Source organism: Perca flavescens, chromosome 18 (genome assembly GCF_004354835.1).
Source record: "Perca flavescens isolate YP-PL-M2 chromosome 18, PFLA_1.0, whole genome shotgun sequence".
Lineage (NCBI taxonomy): Eukaryota > Metazoa > Chordata > Actinopteri > Perciformes > Percidae > Perca > Perca flavescens.
In genome coordinates this window covers 4,307,676-4,335,643 of record NC_041348.1, presented here as the reverse complement: position 1 = coordinate 4,335,643, position 27,968 = coordinate 4,307,676, and the positions used below count along the sequence as shown (strand labels likewise).

At 41.8% G+C, this 27,968-nt stretch overlaps 1 protein-coding gene across 3 annotated transcripts; it reads left to right on the top strand.

Annotated features, from left to right (window-relative positions):
• Nucleotides 1-102: 102 nt before the first annotated feature.
• cnstb (consortin, connexin sorting protein b) lies at nt 103-27,441 on the top strand. 3 transcript variants are annotated; one of them, XM_028606015.1, is made up of 11 exons: nt 103-274; nt 7,251-7,814; nt 9,394-9,503; nt 13,163-13,193; nt 16,133-16,219; nt 17,833-17,944; nt 18,699-18,720; nt 18,816-18,885; nt 20,039-20,331; nt 26,416-26,560; nt 26,651-27,441. In XM_028606015.1, exons 2-11 carry the CDS (start codon nt 7,742-7,744, stop codon nt 26,857-26,859), a joined length of 1,152 nt encoding a protein of 383 aa, XP_028461816.1. In that variant the 5' UTR covers nt 103-274; nt 7,251-7,741; the 3' UTR covers nt 26,860-27,441. The 3 variants fall into 3 exon arrangements, with proteins under 3 accessions (XP_028461816.1, XP_028461817.1, XP_028461818.1); XM_028606016.1 differs by lacking the exon at nt 103-274 and adding an exon at nt 5,466-5,545; XM_028606017.1 differs by lacking the exons at nt 103-274; nt 7,251-7,814; nt 9,394-9,503 and adding an exon at nt 12,828-12,899.
• The last annotated feature ends 527 nt before the right edge of the window (nt 27,442-27,968 follow it).

The window sequence follows — 27,968 nt, the reverse complement described above, 5'->3', positions numbered from 1 at the left end:
AGAAGATGGCAGCCTCCGCCACATGGTTAAATAAATAAGCATGACCTGAAAGAATGTATTTTTTTTTTTTTTTTTTTTTGCAACGAGGGGAAGCTGGAAAAAAATAAAATTCTCGGATTGGACAGTAAACAAGAAGCGTCCAGATGACAGAGTGAGGTTTATGTGGATCCTGCTTGTGGGCCGACACGGAGAAGGAAGGACACGCGCAGCACGACGCTGTTTCAGGGCGTTGATGTTCGGACGGCAAAGTGGGAGACACCATCATCATCCAGCGGTGAGTGCATCTCTCCATCCCGCAGTAAAGGCTCCATGTCCTGTGCCGTGTGTTCCGTGGGTTTATGTGACGTTCACTTATAGCTTTTACATGACATATGGCATAGAGGGGTTTGGCTATTATTCTGCTTTACCAGAAGAAACTCTAAACAACCCGAGAGCGGATTTAAGATGTAGCCAAAGATGTCGCAGCTAAATAACAGGAGACCCAAACTCGATAGCTTGTCCTACTTCAGAAAGATGCCATGGTGTTTTTTTCTTGCTCTTTAGGCTCAACGCCTTTCCAGCCTTAACGTCCATGTGACGAGTATAAGACAAAACGAGGAAGACTAATTGAAAACTGATGTGAGCTATATAGGTAAAATCACGTTGAACTGAGCGCGCGGTTTCGTAGCGCACGATGCGTCAGCTGCACGCCCCCCCCCCCCATGCACGCGTTCACTTTTCCAAAACGCACGCGCCCGTGCAGACGCGCCGACACTCAGCCACCCACTTTTGCGGCAATTTGTTTTCCCGAACAGACGGAATGAACTGAAACCATTGAAACGGTCAACTGCAGAAACATCTTCACTACGTTTACAGGCAGCCAATAACCCGTTCAAAACCCGAATATTAGCAATAACCCGGTCGCGCACGGCCATGTAGACACCGGCAAAAACCCGAATATGCTACCTGGGTTACCCCTTTTCTAACCCGAAATTTTGGTCATGTAAACGGCATATGCCCATCAAAAGGAACATTGATTTGTGTTCTGCGCATGTTCTATTCGCAAGGAATCTTGGTCTTTTGAGTAGAGGAACTTCTTGTATGCGCCAGAAAACATAGTTATAATAATAATTATATACTATAATAATATATCCATCCATCCATCCATCTTCGTCCGCTTATCCGGTGTCGGGTCGCGGGGGGAGCAGCTCCAGCAGGGGACCCCAAACTTCCCTTTCCCGAGCAACATTAACCAGCTCCGACTGGGGGATCCCGAGGCGTTCCCAGACCAGGTTGGAGATATAATCCCTCCACCTAGTCCTGGGTCTTCCCCGAGGCCTCCTCCCAGCTGGACGTGCCTGGAACACCTCCCTAGGGAGGCGCCCAGGGGGCATCCTTACCAGATGCCCGAACCACCTCAACTGGCTCCTTTCGACGCAAAGGAGCAGCGGCTCTACTCCGAGCTCCTCACGGATGACTGAGCTTCTCACCCTATCTCTAAGGGAGACGCCAGCCACCCTCCTGAGGAAACCCATTTCGGCCGCTTGTACCCTGGATCTTGTTCTTTCGGTCATGACTAATAATATAGTTATATATATATATATGTCAATGCAGAAAATGGCGAGATGCAGCACAGCACCACACTTTTGGAGCGAGGAGGAAACCAATTTCTTTATTAGTGTGGTGAAAACCATGAATATAATGTCTTTTGTTGACGGCAGAAAGTACCGAGATAGTGAGATTTATAAGAAGGTGACCGAAAAGTTATTGCGTCTTAATGTTGTCCGTACATCCAGACGCTAACCGTGCGTCGCTGTTTACATCGGGATATTGCCAATTGATTACAAATTCCACGTATACAGGAGTAACTCTCTCTGCTCACGCATGTAAACGGGTTATTCCGAATGTTTCAGAAACCCGAATAGTGACCTTAACCCGACCATAACCCGAAAATTGACAGCTTGTAAACGTAGTCAATGGCAGAGACAAAAAGCATCAAAAAGCTGGTGTGTTACATTGCTGCTCACCGTTTTCAAGGACTGAATGTAAGTTGTTCTACCTCCAAGGCTGCCAGTGCTCCTATAACCATAACGTGAGAAGGTTTACTTAATTCCGTGCAGTTGGTGACTAAATGTTGAGCATGTTATAGAGTGTAAGATCTGTCAAACCAATCCACATTTTATAAAGAATGAAAGAAAACAACCAAGTTTGAAAGGAATAGACATTTTTGGAACTATGCTTAGATTGATACTCTCATATCTGGAACAGTTAGCCTACTGTAAATATGAAGCCAGCAGCCAGTTAGCCTAAAAGGTCCAGTGTGTAACGTTTGTAGTTGTTCATTATCAAAATCTGTATTGCCCATCGCAAACTTGCCCCTTTTTTATGAATAGTTATCACCACCATCAATTCCAAGTATTCCTATTGGCTTGAAAATTTACATTTGCGCTTGCATGAACTGGGATAGACCAAAGCCGGTCTATGGATAGCCGGTCCACTCCCTATTCAGCCCCATTGTACCGAATTAGGTTGCAGTTCCACCAGAGTTCCACTGGGTGTGATCGCGGTCCAGTGTAAAATGAATGGGACTCTATGGAGCTAGAAGGCCAAATGTGTCTCGTTCGCCTGATTGTCGTTGAGAAACCTCAGCTTTGATTGTAGTTTTTGCAAGTTCAACATGGGTTATAGGTCGAAAGTTGAATGAACGAGTGCTTATGTCCTTTTGATTTCTTACAGGGTGAGTCGTTGTTGCCCATGACAAGCTAGCATTCTGCTAATGAATGCTGATTGGTCAGCGAAGGTCTGATTAAAATCAGAGATCCAGCTTGACGGCATCCGAAGCGGAGCCAGAATGTCAGAGTAAATATTTCGGCGTGGTCTTTAAAACATCAGCAAACCTCTTTCTAGCACGTGTATTAACAGGGAGAGCCTAACCTATCAGCTGTGTTGTCGATGCCTCGAGAGAAAAAAGGAAGTGACTCAGAGCTTGCAGTAAAGCAGTATCTCTGGCCGTATATGTGTATGACGTCACTGACATTTTAAAAGGCTTTTTAGAACAAAAAAGCGACTTTAAAAAAATCTAACACCCAGCAGTGTGTATTTTCTTAGCCTCCCCTTTCGAATGCAACATTCAAATTACTAGACAAAAAAATTATATCCTGAGAAAAGTGGATTCTGAGGGGTATAGCTCCATAGAGTCCCATTCATTCTGCACTGGCCTGTGAGCGCCCCCTATATGGAACTCTGGTGGAACTGCAACCAGTTCAGAAGCCGGAAGTAACGAGGGAGTGGAACTTCTTCCTATATTAGAAATTCTTTGGATACACACTCAATATTCATGCACCATCTTGAAATACGTTAGCCGGTAAGGGACATACAGGCTATACTGCTCCGCCTTTTGCGTTTTCGACTCACAGCTGCTGCTAATGGGGTATCGTCGCTTCCCGGCCCCGGCAAGTTTGAAGAAGGAAACATGGAGGACCACACGTATTCAAAATCCAAATTTCAGGACCAGGAGTCTTCTTCTTCGCCCAGAATAAGAAAACGGATATTGAAACGAGCAAGAGTCTTGACGTCATCAGAAAAAAAGCGTCCTACACATTGGACCTTTAAGCTGTGGAGGAATTCAGCATACGGACATAAAACAATCTTAGCAAACAACTCCGGAAAGATGGTGTTAAAGTAGGGTGACCAGATTTCCCGGAACTAAAACCGGGACACTTTGCGCGTGACCGTAGGGCTCGTGCACGCACACGCTTTTTAACGTGAACATGACCAGGTCAGACATAGACACAGACAGATTAAACACAATTTTGCCAACAGCCCACGTAGGCCTACTGCTCACTACATTATGGGAGTATCTCAGTTAATATTCATGAATTTTCTTGGTATGTAGCCTACATATCTAAGAAATAATATTAAAAGATATTGAGTTAGTTTCGTGGGGGACCAACTTTATTTTTCAGAATTAAAGCATTCTTTTGGAAAATCCCACCCACTGAACTTGTGAAAGCTTATATGTACTTATCTGCAACAAACTGTAAAGAATACATAAAAAGGTTAAAGTAGGTGGTGATGCTCTGACTGGTTGCAAGTCGCCATTAAAAGTAGAAGAAGTTATCTAGAGCAAATTAGCATGTACAGGGGGAAACCAAACGGCTCCCGACTCTGTCGACCACCTGCCAGCACCAAGCTTATTAAATAACACGTTACTTCTAGTTTTCTTTAATACGTAACGTTAGTCAACGTGGTAGAATGATATGTTGTGATTGTATGTCCTGGGCTTTATCTTAGCCCGCCAAGTTACCCTTGGACAAAGCCAGGCTAGCTGTACCACTGTTTTCAGTCTTTATGCTAAGCTAACCGTCCTCTGGCTCAGATATTAAAGCAGCATCTTCTCACCGAAACTCTCGGCGAGAAAGCGACCGAGCGTAATGTCGAGCTATCCCTTCTCTGCAACTCTCATAAAGGAATGGAGACCACTGTCTGCTTGGAAGCTATGCAAAACAAAATTAAATCTAAATCACCCTTTGGAAAATGGTCAGCAGTAATGTTAAAGGTGCAGTAGGTAAGACTTATAGAACTAACTTTCTGTCATATTGGCTGAAAATGACCCTATGTTCCAGTAGAACTACACGTAGCAGGTAATTAAAAACAAAATCTGTCTCCTCTGGCACCACCTACAGCCTGTAGGCTTTGCAAAAATCCACCGCTCCCTGTTCAGATGCACCAATCAGGGCTGGGGGGGTCTAACTGCGTGTCAATCACTACTCATTCATTCTCCTTTGTGGCTTAGGAGACCGTTTTGGGTCGATGTTCACATTTTTTGGCTAAGTCCTGTATCTTCGCAATCCTACCTAAGTAATGATAAATGGATAAACTGGATAAACTAAACACAACAACAAAACAATGGTATGAATCTAGAAGATTGTTACCAAGTAGCCTATTGATTTAAAAAAAAGAAAGAAAAAAAGTGAAATGCATAAAACAGTAAAGTTTATATACAGTAGCAATACACAGGAGAAATCAAACAGTGTAGCGTTAGCCTATAAGCAAGCCCAGATCTGTCAGTAAAATGTACACAGATTTTCAACTTTGGCCTCCCCTGCATCAATCCTAATTTCATTAGGATTCCCAGCGTTTGTACTTTGTGTCACATTCCATGTTGCAGAATTCACAACGCTCACATGACTGCTAACATGCTGTGTGAACACATAGTATCACACAGCTTTCATGCTCTCAGACCACTCAAGCTGAAAATATAGGTTTCATGAGGCGGAAATACATTTATCTACAGCATGTCAGCCATCCCACTTGTAGAAAGCTGTTGTAAATTGACTTTTTATCCAGTTATAAGCCACATTTTTACGATACACTTTTTAGATCTTGGCGTTTTTACTTATATATTTTAACCCGAGGAAGGAAGGATATTAGTCATCGGATGTCTGGCTCCAAAGCTTTCAGAGAAACAAGCTGAGCCGACCTAAGTGGCTGATTCGCTCGCAGAGCAAAGAAACATTATGTCCCTTTGTTTTGAAGAGGAAAACTGCGTATTATTCAGCTCCTGGTAAGAGTAATTGTCTCCAGTGACTTTAATGGTGGTAAAGAAACAACTCCCATGATCCCACGCTACTTCACAGTGTCACCAAACTGCATCTTTTGTTATGGTTTTGATTGAGAGACCTAGACTGGGTAAACCCAGCCCGATCTGCCAGCGATTTGATTTCGCCCTGCAGCTCAAGGCTGGAAACCTGTACGTTTTTCTATCCTGCTTCCGTTACAAATGGCGGGGTTAACACGATGACGATAGAGAAGCGACCAAGCAGCTTTTTGTTTATATTCAACAAGCCGGCCAACGAAGCGCAGCAACCCGTTGATGCCACTGCTATGCTATGTCACCCAGATTGGTCTGATTGGTTGAAGGACTATCCAATTGCGTACGGAGTCATTTGAACTATGCCCGTTGATCCCGCCTCTTGTGCAGTAGAAAATCCAGAGCAGACTCCGCAGACTAATGTTCAATCTTAAAAGACTGAGCTTGGTCTGGTGATAGTCAAGACTATGAGAGACCCTTAGCGGCAGTCAATTACACATTGTACATATCTTGACAATGTATCAAGGCCTTGACAGTACTGTGATTAGTGATCTATAATAATTATAGTGACAGGACTGGTTAACAGTTAAAGTGACAGCCCTATAAAAGGTCATTCATCCTGATAATGTCAACCTTTTTATCAACAGCCATAGGTAAACCGTTGTGAACTACCCTTAGGCAAGAAATTTCATCCTTATATTGCTAGACATTGGATAAAAACATCAGCTAAAAGGCCTGCAAATGGAAACTTTTGCCTTCATATATTTACCACTCCACTTCATGCAATATATGATATATGAGGAGGTGTATCGAGGTTGAGAGTGAACTTTTTACGGAAATTAGGGAGATGTATAAATAGAGAGATTCCACACGAACGACTGTCCCGTCGTCGTCAGCTTATTTGTAAGTAAATGTTAGCACGTTAGCATGCTAAACTAAAATGGTGGACACAGTAAACACGCTGACCATCAGCATGGCAGAATTGTCACTGTAAGCGTGTTAGCATGCTTCCGTTAGCATTTAGCTCAAAGCACTGCTTGCACAACTTCAGAGAGCTGCTAGCATTTCTGCCGATTCTAGGTCTTGTTGGTTACAAGGCGCCATCTGTCAAAGGGGAAAATTTATGTAATTAACATAAATCACATTCACAAATGTCTGAGGGGGAATACATTAATAGATACTATACACAGTCCCTTTGTTGCCCGGATTCCAAGTTACAACATATCCCCTTTTTAGTTGTAAAACCTTAAAAATTATGTGTTGTAAGAAATGCTGGAAAAATGTTAGCCCTCACTTCTAAAAACCTCCCTGCCTGGTAGAACAACGTGTAAGAATGGATTATTGATAGTATACAGTGTGCTGTCTGTCTGCACTGACACATACTCATTGCTATTTATTCTACTCCACCGACTACTATGAAGTTATTTTCAACCCGGGAGTTATTCAGAATGGAGCACTCTGCCATGCCTCAATGGGCAGTTATGGTTTATACACAAAGACAGCCCTTTCAGTCAATGACATAACTGCCATTTCACCAGAAATGCTGCTTCTCTTTGCATCCAACTTCTGTCTTCTTTCTCTGATTACACTATGTGTCCTCTCCTTCTCTGAACATACTGAATGCATGAGGCATACATTATGTTCTCTTCTAAAAAATGTACCTATTTTTTTTTGACAGCTCACTGGGGAAAAGGAAAGGAGGCTGCACTGAATTCTGTGTCTAAGAGAGGAGAGGAAAAGCACAATAAAGCATACAGAGGACTGCGGAAAGTCTGCCAAATCTGAGAGCATCATCCTCCGCTGCTCAGCCTTCATAGATTATGGTGGACATTTCAAATCTCCCTTTCCACGACCACCCAGGAGAAGCGGTGGAGGATTAAATCACATGCTCCGTCACGAGTGATAACAAACCAAACCTGCTGAAGCCTCATTCTCCGGTGCTCGAGACACCCTTGAATCCTTTCTGGGAGCAACATAGACGTTCCTCAGTCCTTTCCTTATCTCGCTCATAGGAAGTGCACAGATAAAAGTCAGAAACAGTTCATGTTTTTCAAGTGAGGGCAGAAAAAAAGAAGAAGAAAAAAGCCAGCCACGGCCCACCGGAGGGTGTCAGAAAAGCTTTCGGGGAACGTCAAATTGGAAGACAAGATTGCTGCAGTGGCGGAGGTGATGGGTAACAAGAACGCCACCCCGCCGAAAGATCCCGACACTGGGACAACGCAGTTCATCGACAGTGCCACAGGTAAAATAACTTCTCCGTCTTGTTTTTCCTCTAATGCACTGACTGCTGTGCTGTTTGTACACCTCAGGGAATGTTGCTTTTTTTTATTTTTTACAGTATCAGCTAATGTGGAGGGTAATTACATTACAGTTCATTCACTAAAATGCCTCTAAAAGACAGTTCATCTTTAATCGACCCTAGAATGACAGCAGAGAGACATTGGAACAATACCACACGCTGTTCTTCGGAGAACTGCTGATGGGAAGCTTTTAAGAACAACTCAGATCTTATCATCCGTCTGTGGACCACAGTTTCCACAAACTGCTGTAGCGCCGGAAAAAAACAGCTTAAGATATGATCAGGATGATACTAAGCCGTAATTAAGCCACTGCCAATACTCCTGGATGTTTGCAACGTACTGTGCTTATACAGCTGGAGCTGATAGCCTATGCTACATAAGTGTTGCACTATACAGCTACAGTGAATAGTGACTAATTGTCACAGTAACGGCTGCAGGCGAGCGGTTGACAGGCTTTCACCGATTGGCAACCTGCTGAGCCGACAGCCTGCAGCTTTAAGTCTTCTGGGGCTGTGATGACACACACACACACACACACACACACACACACACACACACACACACACACACACACACACACACACACACACACACACACACACAGTCAGTGTTGTAATAGTCTATATTGACGACAGATATCCCTCATTTCGGACAGATGTCCGTCACCTTCCACTTTCTTTGTGTTGTAATTCTAAACTGCGGTGGATTTATGAGGACTATGGTTAACCTCATAACCTCAGGTTTCCTCAGATCTCTTTTTTTTTTTAAGATTATTTTTTGGGCATTTTCAGCTCCTCAGTCTTTTGATAAGACAGCAGAAGACATGAAAGGGGAGAGAGATGGGGGAATGACATGCAGCAAAGGACCGCAGGTTGGAGTCAAACCTGGGCCCGCTGCGTCGAGGAGTAAACCTCTCTCTCTTTATATATATATATATATATATATATATATATATATATATATATATATATATATATATATATATATATATATATATATAACGTTGTGATTGTTGATGTTCCGTCAAAACAAGTTCCTTCCCGAGGCTATTTTGCAGAGGCACAGTTGCTCCGTCCGGCGGTTAGCACCACCCAAGACGATTGTGATTGGTTTAAAGAAATGCCAATAAACTAGAGCACGTTTCTCTCCCATCCCGGAATGCTGTGTGGACTAGCCAGACCCTCCTCCGCAGCGCTGTAGAGGAAGGTCTGGAAAACCTTCCTTGCGGAACGATATAGACTAATATTGTCCTTACGCTTTTATACAGTGATTTAGTATTGAAAAAAAGTACTTTTTTAATCTGCAAAAAGACAGATTAAAGAAGAATGATCAAAACCGATGCAGCAGATATCGAGATACTAAAATATCATGACTCAAGCGCCAAGGAATGCTGGATCCTACATTTCCCATAAAAATGCAACCAATAGCATCTCTTTGTTAGACTTTATTGTCTGGTAAGTATCCAAGTCTTTCAAACTCCGTAATATCACTGAAGCATTTGTTTGCGTTTTGTGTTTCTAGGAAGTGTCTCCAGAGATGAACGGCCGGGCCCCAGCCCAGAGCTGCTGGCCTCCCTGCAGTCCCTCAGAGAAAACAGTGACTACACACTGCTGCCACACTCCCTGCACCAGGTGTGTGTCTGTGTATGCGTGTGTAGGCGAACGTTCGAGAGATAATGGAAAGCGGGGTTTTTTTTTTCTCCCGAATCCAGAGGGAATATGCGTCTTCATTTAGTCAGACAGAATGGCTTCATCTGTGGGGGTGTATGCATAAACATCTGTTTGGGAGTCTCTGTATCCTTACTCCCGCGTGACCTTATTACAAAGCCTCTGCTTTCTCTTGTTAGCTGGGACAAATATAACAAATCCCTGAGCTGGTGTTTCTCAAACGTATTAAAAGAGCTTGTTAGGTTTCCCCAGTGTGTGGATTCGCCGATGGTTTACGATTGAGAAAAGGTCGGCCGTCTGAAAAACTCAAACGTTCCCCGTTACTGAAGCGTAAAAGAACATTTATGCAACTGTTCCACGATGCAGGTGCATGGACTTGAGCTGGCAACCCTATGCTCTTTTGTTTCCCGTGTCTAATTTTCTCTCCTCTACCGCCTCCACTCCCTCAGATCACAATTATGGTGTTCAAACAGACATGCTAATTAGTGTGGTAAGTGTGATAAATATAGGTTGGGTCAGTCTCTGCGTGTAGTTTGAAAAGGATCCCAGCATAAAGACAGCGGAGAGTCGTGCGATACTATAATTTGTAGACCACAATCTGCTAACAACACAAAGACAATAGGATTAATTTGTCTGAGTTATTCCAGCACCTTGAGAAGCTTGGTGTTTTGTTTTTTTTAGCTTCACCGCCAGCTCCACTAATCATGGAACAAAGGCAAAGGCTGTTTTTTTTTCTTCTTCTCAAATACTAAGAAAAGAAAGGAGAGGCAATGCAGCGCAGTGCAATCCGGTTCATATTCCGTTGGCCAAAGCAGTTGCATGACGTGTTAGACTGTAAGAGTCATGCATGGTCCTTTTGTCATATATATATATATACACTGCAAACACAAGGAATTTGGTGTGAGTTACGCACTACTGGGCTATACAGGCCCACATTTAACAGAAACATGGTCAGTGTCTCTCATACTCTATAAGACATGAAGGTCCTTATTTGGTCATGTGTGCTAGCACCTGCTTTTCTTGTGTGCTAAATAGTTCATGGACCTAAATTCATTCATTTGTTAAATACTAAAGATACCCCAAAATCATGTTACATTTCTGTGCTGCATTGTCTCATAATCTGTCCGTGTCTAGTATATTAAAAGTTCTGATTTATTGATTTTTTTCTTCAAATCTGTGGCTGTCTTGTCTGTTCCAAAAAAGGGTGTCATGGACTTAGAAAAAACATCATTATTGGTCATGTTAAATAATGAGTGTTATGCATGCTAACACTCAAATAAGACTCAATGCATCGGAAAATCAAACTGGAATTTGGCAGACAGTCTTCTTACTGAGTAAAGAAATGCTCTGTTTTCTCACTGAGGGCTTGTTCAGACCAATGAAAGCGAGCTGGCGATTCGCTGCAGGGTTGTGCGGCGGAGGGAGTGTCACTTAAATGGCCCATTTGTGTGACATCCTGTTGTGTTCTTTAACCCCCCCTCTCCCCCCGCTTGGGGGGCAATATAGCACAAGTAGACGTTATACTTTGCAATTAGTATTCTCCGTCAGAGCGTTCACAGATCTCGACATTTCAGGCCACACTTGGCGGGCAGCTTCATTTCACGGAGAAAGAGTGGTTAGTTGTAGCAGGAAACCGTCGGCTGTTACACAAACTCCTGGCCAGTTTGGTGCTCGAGTTTTTTTTTTTTTTTTTTTTTTTTTTTTTACCCTCCTAGTGTTTTAAAACTTTCTTGTGGCAGGCGATAGAGGTCGGTGATGTTCCCTGTTTACTGTACGGGTTGAATTGGTCTTAACTTTTCGGTTTGCTAGCGGGTTTTTTTCTTCTTTTTTTCGGCTCCCTCATGCGGCAACCCCCGTCGCAGCCTAAACACAATACCACCATTCAAAATGAGTTTGTGTGGATGTGTGGATGCAGCCTAAATACCGTTTTTTTTTTTTTTTTAAGATTATTGTTTGAGGTTTTTCCCTTTATTTTTGAAAGTGAACAGACATGAAAGTGGGAGAGAAATGGGGGATGACACACAGCAAAGGGCGGCACGTCGGATTCAAACCCTGCGCCGCTGCAGGACTCTCTTACTGGGTGAGCTAGAGGCCGCCCCCGCTGTTTTGTGCTTCTGCGTCGGTTCGACGGCGTACCCCCGCAGACCCCTCTGCGTCTACGCCAGACCCTATGCCGTAGCCTGACGGGCACCTCTCGAAAAATGTAACTACACATCGCTCGGCGTTGCATTTCCCCGCCCCCCCCGACTCATTTCCTGGTTCTCCTTCTCCATAAACAACATAAAATCAGGGACAGGGTTAACTTTTCCTGCTACAGATTTCCCATTGTGGTCAGAAAAGACAGGGGAGACACTCATTTTCTCTCACTATGACTCTAGAGTCGGTACTCGCTCCGAAGCTAATCGCCGTCGCTCTCTCACTTCTCCCTCGCTCTATCACCCACTCCCCCACACACACAAACACACACACACGCCGGCTCGACGCAGACACCAGCGCACAAGTATAAAGATCAGGCCGCTTACGTAAGCTACGGCGAAGGCTCTGCGTGGAGCCTCTGCAGAACCATAAAAGAGCCTTGAGCCTGAAGGTAACAGGGCTTCTGTTTATTTATCACCGGTAGGCACTGATGGAAACAAGTTCACAGAAATGCTGACACATACAGCATACACACGTTCATATCACAGCCAGATTGCCAAAGGGATAGTTTAATTTTAGAAATATTCAAGAAATACAGGCCACTGGGGAGATACAGATGTATATGATATATGCATAGATGATTGTACTTGAAATATCTTGGGGTTTGGGACTAAATAAAGAAACAATGTCACATTCCACTCAGGGAAATTATAATATGCATTTTATACAATTCACCTTAATCATTTTGGCTAGAAAATCTAGGAAATAGTCACCAGATTAACTGATAATATTAAAAGTAAAAATTATTCAGGCTCATGGGTAGCTCACCTGGTAGAGCCCGCGCCCATGAATGGAAGTTCGCTCCTTGACCCAGCAGCCGCGGGTTCGACTCCGACCTGTCGCCCTTTGCTGCATGTCATTCCCATTCTTTCCATTCCCATTCTGTCATTCTTCAGCTGTCCTATAAAAAGAAAGGCCTATAATGCCCAGAAAATGTTAAAAATAAATAAATAAAAATTGCAGCCCTAAAACTACCTGCTATCATGGAATAACAGAAGAACATCTGACGAGGTCGTATAGAAGTCGTATAGTCTTCTGGTTGTGCAGAGGAAGGTATAAAGTGGATGGGGGGAAAAAAAGCCCACGGAGACACGTTAATCCAGACCATAATTATTTGCATGTGACTTCATGTCCCACGGTGTGTCTCCAAGGCTCTGCATCTCGGTATGACTGTCATGTGATCTTCATCTTTGATGGAATTTGGTGAATTTCAAACAAAAAAATTTTGGTCGGACAGCCTAATTAGTGTTTGACTTCATCATTTTTCAGTCACTGTGTGCTTTGATGCGTCACGGGTTAACGGCGATGTTTCTCACCTAAACGCTTGACGGAGTCACACGGATGATGTACAATTCTGTACACGGCACTGTGTGGACTTGGGTGGGAATCAACCTCTTGTCTAATCAGTTTCTTTTTTTTTTTTTTAGATCGCAGAGGCCTACTCGCTCAAAGAGGACTGTATCCTTTCATATCTACAATGACCTCATTTTGTTCTACTTTTATGTATTGTGACATTTGCCAGTCAGGACCTACCCAATCTGAGGGTTGTTCCCCCCCTAAAAAAATAATTAAAACACATGCTGTGTATTTTTAAAATGTAATAATATATAATTGAAATAATTGTATAAGTAGTAAAACAATATAAACGGGGCAAAAATTGCCTTTTAAGTTTAAAAACACCTTGAGCCCCCCCCCTTCCTTACCTCACAGTGGTTTGGTCCGTTCGGTGGGGGCTATGTTGTTAAAGGTCCAGTGTGTAACGTGTTTAGTTGTTCATTGTCAAAATCTGTGTTGCCACCACCATCAATTCCAAGTATTCCTTTTGGCTTGAAATTTTACATTTGCATTCGCATGAACTGGGGTAGACGCTCCGTATTCATGCGCCATCTTGAAATACGTTAGCCGGGAAGGGACATACAGGACATACTGCTCCGCCTTTCCACTGTCACATGATAAACTCACAGGTGCTGCTAATGCTGCTAATGGGTATCGTAGCTTCCCGGTCCCGAAAACATGTAGGACCACACGTATTCAAAATCCAAATTTCAGGAACAGGAGACTTCTTCTTCGCCCAGAAAAAGAAAAAGGAGATTGAAAAGAGCAAGAGACCGGCTTTTTGAAGCGTGAAGGCTACTGTAACTGTAATACGTACTTTGAACTGCGTGTGAGAGAGTTGATTGCGATATATGATCTCAACGCTAGAATTCCTACACATTGGACCTTTAAGTGGGACAGTGCTGGGTGGGAGAAAGAACAAAGTTTGAATCACTTCAGTAACTTAAGGTTAGTTATAAAACTCCAGTAAGTAGACAAGGCCATTTTATTCACTTAAAAATCGAGTGATTATTTTTACTGTGTCCTTTTTCCATGAATCCTCTACGTTAGTGGTTATAACGTTACCTAGCTTGTTTGGTAGCTTGTTGGATAGTTAGTTAACGTTAGCTAGCTTGCTAATTCCATCCACCATGCTTTCACTGGTTACAGAAAATGCTAGTTAGTTAGCTAGCTTGCATGCTAGGGGGTTCAGTTCTCAGTTCAGCATAATCTGTAGTAGAGAAAAGAATCACTTCATCCCGTGTTTAAAGTGAATAAAATCGCTTGCCAGCTTTCTTACTGGAGTTCCACAACTAACGTTACCCACATCCTGTACAAGTACAATTTTAGATGAAAAAATGTTAGATGAAATTTACACCCATGCCAGTCACAAGTATTTTTCCTGACGGAGCCAGACTGGCACATGCCGCGATTTAAAAAAAATGTGTGTGATATCCTCTCTAGGGAGTAGGTGCTTCTATCTCATTTGGTTGAAAAGGGGGTTTACCTTTGGTGAGGGTCCTCAGGCGGAGCAGGTTTGGGGCTTTCTTCCATTAGAGGCCTGTGTTGGTCTGATGAAGGCCAACACGTGACCCTGTAGGAACAAAAGTAATACTATTCAGATATTTAAAATGGCAACAAGCAACAAGAAATGTTAAAACAAAATAGGTCAGAGGGCCAAAAGCTTCTGTCGTTTATTATCTTTTTTTCTCAGGTTCGCTAGGTCTATCTTTCTGTAAGCCACGACATTGTCTGTCTCGTTGTTGTTTTCTATCTGTTCATTTGTCTCCCAGTAACTGGGTGTTCCCCACACTTTGGCTGAAAGCCCTGAAGGCTTGTAGGAGTAGTTTCCTCTGGCTTGGTTTGTGCTGTTGGTCTGGCAACAGCTCTCAGCCGCAAGGAGGGCAGCGTGTAATCCGAGAAGGAGGGGGGGGGGGCAGTGCACTGTACTGTACATGTCTATCAACGTGTTGTTTAAACACTCTGAGAAATACAATACGACAACATCTTCTTTGTAGCGTCCATGTTGTTTCCACATTACCATTTAAAGCTCATGAACACCGAAGTCGGAAGAACGAGTTCCCAAACTGGGTACCAGTCCGAGGAGCAGGTGAATCCACCATAGGCCTTGGCAGAGGTCCATTCTAGTTTTGATGTTATCCGTGCAGGAAGCGGTTATGGCTTTTGTTGATACTGCTTTTAAAATAAGTTTAGTAACGTTTTGGGTTTTTTTTTCGTTCCTTTTGTCTTGTTTCTATTATATATGATCAGAACGTGGACACTGAAACGTTGTGTAATCTATTATCACAGCATTAAATGACCCAAAATATAAAGTATAAAGTACTTCACTTCCATAACAAATCCCAAACTACAACGGAATGTGTATTTTAATGCATTGATATACTGTAAGTATATTCCTTTGCTGCCTTGTTTTTTTATTTTTGGGAAAAGTACGTATGGCACAGTCTCAATCCACCCTCTCTCTCTGACTAACTACCTCCTATTTATCTTGGCTAATGGGTCATTTCCTCTGCCTCTAGTCTTGATGCTATACGATATTGTAATTGTTTCTGCCCTTTTCTTTTTGACATGTTTAGCTGATGCTGTTACCCAGACTGACAGAAAATGAGTGAGCAGGCCGTGTTACACTCATCTTATTGCCTTTTTCATTATAAGGATCTTTCTAACCTCTAGGTCACCTGAGGCTCTGTTCCATTTACTTTGCCGCCCTTGTGTTTTGTATTGATTTTGGTTTATTAGTTATTAAAAGGTGCATGGTGTGTGCACCACAATGACTCATCAGCCTCCTAAATTCAAGTATACTGTATGTTTGCAAGAATGAATTGATTGTGGTTTCATTTAACGTGACCTACATTATATTATGTATCTTATGTATTTAACGATTGATAATCTCAGTTATATCAGTAAGGAACAATCCCTGTTTTTGCCATTATATGTCCGCTGGTGAATAAAAGCCAGTGTTTTTACAGAAATAACCAGAAAAAAATGACTTAAACTGTAGTTACTCAGAGACGTTTCGATTGAAAGTCTCAGTTAGTGTCTTTAACTAACGATGCTACCAGACCAGTGGGCCATCCAGTTCCTCCAGCTGGAGAAGCTCTACCACCAACGTCTGCTCTCCAACCTCGCCGCCCTGCAGGATAACTGGGGTAATGCATGCATCTGTTTCTTCCCTCTGTTTAACATTATCTGTTGGCGCACATTTGTTTGTACGCGGGGCTCTGGTGTAGATGGCGTGCTTTAAAAACTCTTTGGATCTGTGGCCGGGTTGGCTCAGTGGGTAGAGCAGGCGCACATATACTGAGAGGTTTATGCCTCGACGCAGAGGTCCAGGGTTCCAACCTGACCTGTGATGATTTCCTGCATGTCTTCCCCCTCTCTCTCTCTCCCCCTTACCTAGCTGTCCTGTCAAATTAAAGGCAGAAAAGCCCAAAATAAAAAATTCTTTGGATCCTATGTTGTCACCTGATGACCGTTCATAAGGTGAAACTTTAAGTTGGATCTGTCAATCCCTTTATTTTACATCATAACAAAACTAGGTACACGCGCCTCCCCCTGCTAATTTTGAGTGATTTTTGTGAATGCTCTGATTAATACATGTAAAACAAATAACGCTTTGCTTTAATGACAGTTTAGTTTACTTTTAGTTTTGGCAACCAGCACCTAGCATTGTCCAATTTATCCAGGTATGTCGATTGAGAGCAATTTCTCATTTGCAACGACGACCTGTCGCATTCACTCAGTTCCACACACTCATACCTGGAAGCTGCTCAGCACAACCACAGTCTGATCTGCTGACCACTGAGCGGTTGGAGGTTAAGGGCCTTGCTCAAGGGCACCTCAGTGGTGGTAATGAGGGAGGGACAAGCGCTGCTCTTTCACTTTCCCCACCCAGATTTGATCCTCAAGCTCGCTTCTTTAACCTTTAGGCCACCACTGCCCCTAATGTGCTCCAGGGTCTGTGGACTTTTCATGCGTCTGAAATGATCTTGCGACCCCCTTGTGGGTCCCGAACCCCAGGTTGAAAACCACTGCTTTAATTCCATTCAATTCAATTTTATTTATAGTATCAAATCATAACAAGAGTTATCTCGAGACACTTTACAGACCTGAGTAGGTCTAGACCACACTCTATAATTTATAAAGTGCCAACAATAGTGCGACAGTCGACGATGGCAATCCATACTGGGCCTTCAATGAAAATGACTCCAACATTATCCGTGATCAAAAACCTAAATGTAAGTCTGTTGTGGTATCTGGCCCTATAAGTTTAAAGTCTGTATAAAGCTCAAATGTGCAGAGTCATCAGGAGCACTGTGGTAGCGCAGTGGGTAATGATTTACCTCTCAGTGGAGTGATTTTTGCTGGGATGTTTTGAGTGGAGATCAGTGATTGGTGGCTGAGGGGGTTCATGGGACTGTATGTTAGTTTTGGTACCCCTTCAATGGACTTTTACCTTTACTTTGCTAACTTACATGTTCCTATGTTATCTAACATGTTACCTAAACATACCCAATATAAGCTATGGTTTTTAGAGTATGTTCATTGGCTTTGTACTCTCCGGGTTTTGCAAGACTCGTAATTGATGCTGAAAAGTTGATGTAATAAAACCTTTATGATCAAGTACAGTGTCAAGCGAATTTCCTCCTCCATACATCTTCACATCATCGCTACACAAGATACAACACTGTTCAATATTGAGAGAAAAAAAATGGATATGTGCATTTATTTTGTTTGCCCCTGTACTCCACGTGTTCCCCAGAGAGCCAGTGGAAAGAGAGGAAGAACGACGAAAGCAGTTTGCCCGCTGAGAAGGACGGCATCAGTCAGAAACACATCGAGACCCTGAGCCAGATCTGCAGGACACACCTCAGGTATTCCACAAGGCCTCAACACATCGTGCATCAGATGAAATGTAGGCACTGCGAAGCGGACCGAAACCTGAATTGATAAACAGACTTTTTTTTTTGTCTTGTATTGAGCCTCAGTACTACACACTACAGCATTTATTTATCGTTAAAGATGCATGTAGGAACGTTTCCCACATCTCAGCACAAGCACAAACTTCCCCTATATAAAAAAGCTCTGCTTCTTAATCACCTTCCTCTCAGGCCATTTCCTCCCATTACTTTCATCACTCTCGGACGGAAACCTTTTAGCGGCCATTTTGCTTTACTGAAATTGACACTACGCTGCTCACACATTGACACACTATTGGTCTCCCACGTGGACACGCTGAAGAGTCCGACACATTGATTATGCATGAAGATGCACTGATGATATGGACTCACATGGGAATTATTTGGGGAAATCAATATTTCTGAAAGGGCATAAAGGATTTCCATAAGACAGATAAATACCACAAGTCTGCATGCCAGACGCTGTTGTCTCCCACCTATCCTGGGACTCTCTGGTATGGTATTGCAGCCCACAGTCATTTGATGCAGGTGGATTTCATTTCGGATAACATAGGCCACCTCCTTCTGGAAAGGCCTGAATAATATTTTGGCTTTTTAAACTATTTAGTAACACCATTAACCTTGTATGACATTGCCGTACCTCTCTTTGTCTTTCTCTGTCTTGTCTTTCCTTTGTCTCTGTCTGTGTTCCTCTTTGGGCATCACTCAGACCATCCGTCAGCGTGGAACAGGTAAGACATGTCAGCCTTCCCTCTCTATATATTGATCTCAATTTCAGACTTTTCCCTACATGATAAATCATTGCTAACCATGTTTGACTCAACAGAACAACCAGAATGCAACGCTGACAGACACTCCGAGCACGAATGAGACATTACAAGCCTGTCCTGACAAAGGTAAACACGTGCTACTGTTTATACAGTACCAAGCTCTGCTTTGAGCTAAATGCTAACTGCATGCTAACATGTTCACAATGGCAATGCTACAATACAGATGCTAAACAGGTGTACCATGTTCACCTTCTTACGTTAGCTTGTTAGCATGCTTGCAATAGCACTAAGCAGAACGTTCAGCTGAGGCTGGCGTGAATGGCATTAGTAATTAAAATGTTGACATGATGATAGCGCTTGGTGAAAAGATTAGAATTCATCCAGAGATGGACATGAATGTGTACCGAATCTCATTGCAATCCATTTTACAGTTGTGAAGACATAAAAAAAAAAAAAAAAAAAAGAAACCTGAATAGTCAGGGGTTCACCGAGTCAGTAGGATTCAACCTCTGGGGACTATGAATATATGTAGAATACGTCATTGCAATCACTCCAATAGTTGTTGAGATATTTCAGTCTGGACCAAAGGGTAGGATTGAGCAACCGACATTGCGATTTCTAGAGCCACGGCGCTAGCATGGCTAATCCATATCAGAATCAGAACTCTGGTTCAGAAACAGGTTTATTGCCAAGTAGGATAGCAATAAACAAAGTAAGGTAAGATAAAAGCAAGTACTGCAAACAAATCAAATCAAAAATATTGAGAAAAAAAGTACAATATATCTGTTTTAAAAATGGAGAGCTGAATAGTTTCTTAAATGAATGCGCACAATATCTGGCATGCTGTGCTCCTCAGCCCTATGAAGTTCCAAACATCAGTTCATTATCAGCCTTTATCCTCTTTATGGACGCATATATATATATACACACACACACATAAATTGGTAACACAAACATTAATCTTATCACCACTTAAAAACTTTTCCAACGTATCTACATTTTGTTGAGCAGGACTATACAACTGGACTGGAAAATGCACCTCTTTTTATCATGCCAGTTCTTTATTTAACCGATGGAAAAGACATATAAGGCATATAATAAACTGGTAGGTTTTTCAGAATGGCCTCCTTTAAGCCTGGTATGATGTATACCATGACCTTTTAATCAACTCGTGGACCTCTGTATCCATGCACTGTTAAATTCACATAAAGTAAGGCTTAAGTTATAATCCATAATCCATAATCAATAACCAATCTACTGTGTTTCTCCCACATGCCAGTCAACAAGCCTGAAACAACACAGCGAGATGAGGAACGAGAGCAAAGCATGAACTCGGAGTCAGAGCTTCCCTTAGCACAGACAGGCCCTCAGGAGGAACGGGAGGAGGAGGAAAGAGAAGAAGAAGAACAAACGTATGAGGAAGGACAGGAAGTAGAAGAAGAAGAGGAGGAGGAGGAGGAGGAGGAGGAGCCGTGTGAGGAGACGCCAGAGGAGGAGGTGAAGGTGGAGTGGCCAACAGGAGTCCCCCAGGCTTCAGACAAGGACCTGGCCAAGCTGTCCCACACAGAGGGGGTAGGATTACACTTTTTAAACATACATATACTCCATTTGTCTGCCTTTACATCTGATTATCATAACTAGAGGAGGTGACAAAACAGACTACATTGATTTGGATATAAGATGAATGTATAAAAGAGAGCTGTGGTGATGAATACAGGAAGGGTTTAACAATCTTTTCCTGCCCTGCTGTATCCTTCTCTTGCTCTTTCTCATCTTTCCTTCCTGGCTTCCTTTCTCCCCACCATCCATGTATCATCTCCTGCATGTATCTCTCCTTCCTTCCTCCCTCTCTCTAAATCTCTCCTGTTTTTACTGTCTATTATACTTTCTGCTTGCAGAAAGTCAGACTGTATTTCTAGAAGTTCTATTCTCTGGCTCACAACTCTTTGTCTTTGCTGGGACACTCCCATGAATGAACCCTGTTGTCCCTTTTTTGAGATCATCGCCAACTTTTCTATGTTCAAAAAACCTCCACCCATGCTCACTGGTGTAGCCGGACTCTTGGGATGCTTACCCTGCCCAATGTGCTAGATTTCTGAGCCTGAGCCAAGGCACCATGTGCTGGCTCAAACACTGCTGATGATGGGGTCTAGTTCTTCCTAGAGGTGGAGATGAAATCCGAGCTATTCCAAACAAGCAGTGCAGGCTGAAGACTTGGCATTGATGGGGTCAGGTTCATGGCTCTTATGTAACCTATGGGAGGATCGACTGGGGTGGGGCATGGGTGGGACTCTTTTACTTTGCAATGAAAATGAAGTCAAATTCCATAAGGGTTGTTGAGTTTGTTTGTTTCGCACTAAGCAAGTTTACTTTTCTCCATTTCAGTCACTTTATTAAAAGACTATTTGTGTCACCAGACAACTTATTCAGAAAATAGTCTTAATTTTTAATTTGGATTTTTTTGCTCAGATTTTTTGTTTGGCTGTTCACATTACCTTTTAAAATGTGGCCTATATCTGATTCCAGTGTGAACTGTTTGCGGTTTCAAACTGACCCGCATGCGCAAAAGAACAATAACAATGACATCAGACGCAACACGCTGTGCCTAGTCAAGTTTTTAATTTTACTGTCTGTGTGTAGGGCTAACTGCCGCCGGCGCTTAATTGTGACAAATGTCGATGTAGATTGACGTAAAAGTCGCCTTGGTTGTTCACACTGTGGCCACATTGAAAAAAAATCAGACCTGGGTCTGATTCAGGACCACATATGGAAGTGGTCTAAATCTGATTTGAAACAATCTGATCTGGGCATGTCTGACCTGGTGACTTAAAAAAAAGAATGTATTTTGTTTTTGCCGGCTCCCTGTAAATGTGGCATGATATTGGATGGATTTTTATCGGCATGGCTCTAGGAATGGTGACCATGGAAACCTGATACCTGCATCAACATGGTAGCATAGTCACCGTGAGCTTGCTAATGTGACCATTAGGCTAAAATCACTGTTGTGCCAAAGTACAGCTTCACAGTTAGTTTATGTTAAGTGCAAATTAGCAGATGTTAGCATGCTAACACCCTAGACTAAGATGTGTTAGCATTTAGATCAAAGCCCTGCTGTTAAGTACAGCCTTACAGAGCCGCTATAATAGCTGTAGACTCCGTAGACTTGTTTTGACACGATTGTTCCCTCCACCCTGCTTGAATACAAATATGAATTACAGTACTTACAATTTCCAAAACCAGCAAAGTATTTTCAATTATTTTAAATTACAACTCCATTACAAATTCTTGAATAAACCACTGATTTAATCATAATTTCTACAGCAAAAAAGAAAGTAAATATTGCTTATTTACTTGTTATGTATTTAAATTACGTACCTTTTATCGCTATCTATCTAATATAGAAAACTACTTTCATCACAAATAAAAAATATTCCTGAATGTTACTGATGAGCCAGTTCAAGTGGTAACTTGGAACCTTAAACTTCTACTGTATGCTCCACTGGATATTGTTATATTTGTTTAATATTTGTTTAATGCTCTTTTGCACTACATCTGCACCAGCTGTATATAGACTCTGTACTACACTCAGTATTTTTACTAAGACTACTGTATTGTACTGCTTTATTGCCATACTACTTAGACATTACATTGCACAAACTATTTATTGATTCAATATTAGAACTGTATTTTTGGTAGATTCTTTACTGTATTTTGTATGTTTATATTTTGCGTATTTAATGTGAAACTTAATGTTGTCTCGCACGTTTACGCTTTGTCTTGGCCAGGTCGTCGTTGCACATGAGAATTTGTTCTCAATCGGCCTACCCGGTTAAATAAAGGTTAAATAGAAAATTTAAAAAAAATACTGTATCCTAAAGCCAGATCATTTGCAAATCTGGAGCTGCCCCATAGACACTAAATTTAGTTTACCTACAGAATTTCATGTTCAAAATAATATTACCCTCAACCATAAAATCTGCTTCGGATGCTCTCACAGTCACCGCTATAGTCTTTGTCTTATCAGTTCTCTATGGAGGAGCTCCAGAGTTTACATCTGAGAGGGCTGTTTCTGCTCACACTCACAAATATAACTTTGCCCTGACACTTTTCTTAAGCTTAAGCACTTTTATTTCCCTTTAAAGTGCTCATTTTATGCTTTTTGGCTTTTTCCCTTGTAATGTGTTATATATCTTTTTTGTGCATGTTATAGGTTTACAAAGTGAGTCCAAACAGCTCTATTGTAGTCCAGCCTTTACTTCCATGACGAACTGTGCGTCACTTTGTAACACACGTTATAATGCTCGCGCAGCTGCTAGCGTGGCACGCCCTCATACTCTGCTTCTGACTGGCTAATAGTCCTTACCTAGCTACTGCTCATGTGCGACTCCCAACAAAGATGGAACAGAAGTGAGATGCCTCACTCTGTAGCTAAAACAGAGAGCTCAACACACAGGGTGAAAAGAGGAGCTGCAGCAATGTGCAGTACAACAAAAATATGGTGTGTTTTTTTTTTAAATTAAACCATGTAAACCTATTCTGGTACAACCTCTAAATACAATTATGAACCTGAAAATGAGCATAATACGAGCACTTTAACATCGCAATGTCCTCAGTGGTAACACAGAAAATCCTGATTCGAGCTAATGTGCCTCTATACAGACTTGACTGAATGTGATGACTACTGCAATATTGGCCATGCTATTGACCCACTGACCTCAGGAAAAGTAACTGACCTATATATTATGGCAGCAGATGCGCCTGACAGCTCTGTGGTGTGTTTACAGATTAGCATCAGGTCAAAAGGCTTTTCATTAGGGTGGGTTAGGGTTAGGAATTACTCTGATTACTGACCTCTGTTGACCGTACAGCGTAACTGCAGTTGCACATTCTCCAGCACAGAGAATAAGTTGTGCCTCTGTGTTGTTGCACCTGTGCTTCTGCAGCTCTGTGTTAACTTGCCTCAGCTATAATTCATCTAAAACGCTGCTAGTCGTCTGTTGACTAATACCACACATACAGAAGGTTTCCCATTATCTGCTGATGGAGCCTGTTCACTCCCTGCCTCTGCTTATGTTTGGTGATGGATTTCATGTCACATTCTATTCTGTGGTATAACTATTAGTTGTGACAGGCGACAGATGTCTTTAGTCTGAACGTTATTCACTGTGAAACAAAGTCAGTCCAGAGGGGCAGTAGAACTTACTTCTTGCAGCCTGTGTGTTTTAGCGCCATCCTGTGGTGTTCAGAGGACGAGTTGGAAATAATAAATCCACATTTCCTTTTTGATTTAATGTAGCGAATTCATTTAGGACAGTAAACAGACCTAACACCTTTAGTAGGTGTCCTATATCACTTTTTTATGGACACCCTGCAGCCAATCAGAATCAAGTATTCACCCAGACCATGGTATAAGTAAGAAATAATTGACTGATACAATTATTAACCAATCTGTTGTAAACGCTCATCACACTTTACAGATCAACTTCCTGGTTCAACTTTGACTTACCGTACTTGCCATATAAAGTTGACTAAAAAGAGGAATAAAAAAAATCATCTTTTGGAAATTTATCTTAATGCCTTAATTAAAAAAATTAGGAAAAATCCAATCTTTAAGGACACCGATTTTCTTTGTGAATTAATAATGTATTGTAAATAAATAAATGTTCTTCCTTACAATACAGGGGGCATAAGTAAGTACACCCCTATGTTAAATTCCCATAGAGGCAGGCCGATTTTTATTTTTAAAGGCCAGTTATTTCATGGATCCAGGATACTATGCATCCTGATCAGAGCTCTATAGTAACGAAGTAGAACTACTGCACTACTCTACTTAAGTACTAAAAGGCTGTATCTGTACTCTACTGGAGTATTATTTTTTTCTCCTACTTCCACTTTTACTTGAGTACATATTTTCGATGAGTTTAATTCTTTTACTCCGATACATTTTTTATGTGCTGCATCGTTACTCGTTACTGTAGTGAATGCCTCACGCTACGGAGACTGTGTAGGTCAGTGTGTGTAGTTACGGCTACGTTAGTTACGTAGGATAATTACATACGTTACGTACGATATCCCCGAGATTGCGTCGTGTTTCTTTTCATTACGGTTGCCTGTTCAGAAATCAGAGATGATGTAAGTTTGTACTCTTTATATTTAGTTATTGTTGCAGCAAACTAATCTATTCCTGAGTTGTTTGAGTCTGCAGTGAGTACAGAATGTTAACCGTTTGACCCTGTGATGTGAAGCTGCTAGTTTATCTCTATTTTGCTAGCTTGCTAGCTTTTCATCACACATTTTATTTCAGTATTTGTTACCAAGTGATTAATAACCCACTGTTATATCAGATAATAGTAGTTATAACGGCTGTGACGTTAATGTACCTTTTGGGGTTTATTTCAAAAACTTCCTTCATATCCAGCAATGTACAGCTTGTGACTGCCTTAATACCAAGTAAAAAGTTGAACTCCAACAATATGATATTCAAAATTTGACTTCTTTCTTTAATAACTAAATAACACAATACTTGTACTTTTACTTTTAGTATTTGAGTAGTACATTTTAAACTAAACTACTTGCAGTACTTAAGTACAAAAAATGTTGAATACTTTACCATACCTAGAGATTGGCATGGGGTACATTCCATAAAATCATCTCTCAATGCAAATCAAACCAGCTATTAGGCTAACTGACATAAAACCATGCCAATCTCTAGGTATGGTGAAGAGTATGTTAATTCCAAAGGCCAAGGGAACTTTATCAGGATGCATAGTATCCTGGATCCATGAAATCACTGGCCTTTAAAAATAAAAAAATCTGCCTGCCTCTATGGGAATTTAACATAGGGGTGTACTTACTTATGCCCCCTGTATTTTAAGGAAGAACATTTATTTATTTACGATACATTATTCATTCACAAGGAAAATCGGTGTCCTTAAAGATTGGATTTTTCCTCATTTTATTAATTAAGGCATTAAGATCAATTTCCAAAAGATGATTTTTTTATTCCTCTTTTTAGTCAACTTTAGCATGGGTGTCCTAATTTTTTCACATGACTGTTCTCCTATGCATTAAAGGATTATTCCTGACATTATGAGTGTGCTCACTTTCGGGTTTACCTCCCACAAAAAGTGCTAATTTTGCTATACTGCCTGCTTGTTTACAGCGTGTGTGGCAGTTTGTGTGAGTTGCCCTGTTGGACTTATTTGAAGGTATTAGTTTGGATAGCTCAGTCATTACTTTGGTGAGTGCAATGTTATCATAACCAACACACACACAAAAAAAAATCGCGTACCTTTAATATACTATAGATGTCGTATTGCCTGTACAGTCATATGTGTCCTTCGTTTATGTCCTGAGATGCTTTGTTGATCTTATGTTTATGTTTTGATGTTGATTTTAGAATGGTTTTTCTGTTACATGTTTGTGTTGTGAAGCAACAGATTGTAGCAATGTGCCCAAGACAAATTCCCCCTCGGGGACAATAAAGTGTATTCTATTCTATACCATACTATACTTAACATACACCATAATGTACTACTGTAGTACAGTACCGGTCCTCCTATCAGGTTCTGGGTAGAGTGACTCCCAAAAAACGTATATATAAAAAGCATAGGAAAACATTAGTGGTCATTTCTCTTGTTTCTGCATCTCCTTCAGAGTTCCTCCTCAGAGGGTCTGGTCTCCATTCTGAAGAGGAGGAGAGCGTCGCTGGACGGATTGCCTCCCCCAGGCGACATTGTTACTAAACAGAACTCCAAACGCAAAGTCCGCTTCAGTGAGCCAGAGGACGGCGTTGAACAAGGTACAGTTGAACTCATCACATTTCTATCAAACATGGGGAACGTTCCCTGTATCCAAGGCTACATTACATGTGTCCGTGTCTTACTTGTAGATGAGGTGGGTGGAGACTCCTGCCTGATCCTGCTGCTGCTGTGTCTGGTTACCGTGGTGATCAGCATAGGCGGGACCGCCCTCTACTGCACTCTGGTGGACACCTACTCCAACATTTGCGTCGACTTCACTCACAACGTCGACTTCTACGTCGTGAGCGTACGGAGGTTCTTTGAAGGGCTCGGACACTGGCTGCCCCTCCGGACTTAAGACGCTTTCAGCTGCAATCCAGACACTTGTTCTGTAATGGAGTAAAATAGAGAGTTCCTGAGCTACAGCTTGGCGTCAACGTGACAGGTACAGGATGTACATGCATCAATCTGATGCTACCATCCAGTGTTTAAAAGCTTTGATTTCACCTCCGGCGACTGGACTTGTGTCTAAGGCGTATGAATTGGAGCTATCAGCCTTAGGTTCCTGTATGGAACGGACGGGTGCTCAAAGCAACATCGAAACAGAAAAAAAAACTGTCACAAGTACGTATGTTGTGGGATCCGAGTTTAAAAACCTCCCGTTTGCTACTGTTTTGTGTGGCTACTTCATCTTAAGCTGAACCGTACAGATACCACACAAGAGGGCTCACAACTCTTAACAAGATTTATATTTAACAGGAGAAGTTTGTGTCGAAGTGTTTCCCTTACATTTGTAGCTGCCGTAGCTGTGTACACTTTGGTCTTTAGTTCCAGAAGCTTTTATATTTTGACTTATACAAGAAGTCTTCAAGTGCTCATATTATGCTTTTTGGCTTTTCCCCTTTTCTTTATTGTGTTATATATCTTGTTTGTGCATGTTATAGGTTTACAAAGTGAAAAAGAAAATGGCTAGTAGTCCTTACCTAGGTACTGCGCGTGTGTGACTCCCAACAAAGATGGAACAGAACCGAGAGTCCTCGCTCTGTAGCTAAAACAGAGAGCTCAACACACAGGGTGAAAAGAGGAGCTGCAGCAATGGGCAGTACAACAAAAATATGGTGATTTTTGACAATTAAACCATGTAAACCTATTCTGGTACAACCTCTAAATACAATAATTAACCTGAAAATGAGCACAATACGAGCACTTTAAAAATCATTAGGAACGTACGTGTGCGTGTGTGTGTGTGTGTGTGTGTGTGTGTGTTATTTTTTAGAACGATTAATGGGCCTAAAAATGATCTTTAAATTCATGTTAACATTATCTTTTCCTTTTAATGCAATTCTCTGTTAAATTAATACATAAGGCTGTACACCCTTATCAGACACATTATACAGCACGACAAATGTTCATATTATTTTGGAAAACCCCCTGATTGCGGATACAGATGAGCCTTTATGATCCTTT

Bases quoted from the DNA above. Each gene is read 5' to 3' on its own strand.
- cnstb (XM_028606015.1), top strand. From the start codon at position 7,742: ATGGGTAACAAGAACGCCACCCCGCCGAAAGATCCCGACACTGGGACA. The intron at 13,194-16,132 runs GTATCCTTTCAT...CGATGCTACCAG, and splicing joins CTACTCGCTCAAAGAGGACT to ACCAGTGGGCCATCCAGTTC. The intron at 17,945-18,698 runs GTATTCCACAAG...GGCATCACTCAG, and splicing joins ATCTGCAGGACACACCTCAG to ACCATCCGTCAGCGTGGAAC.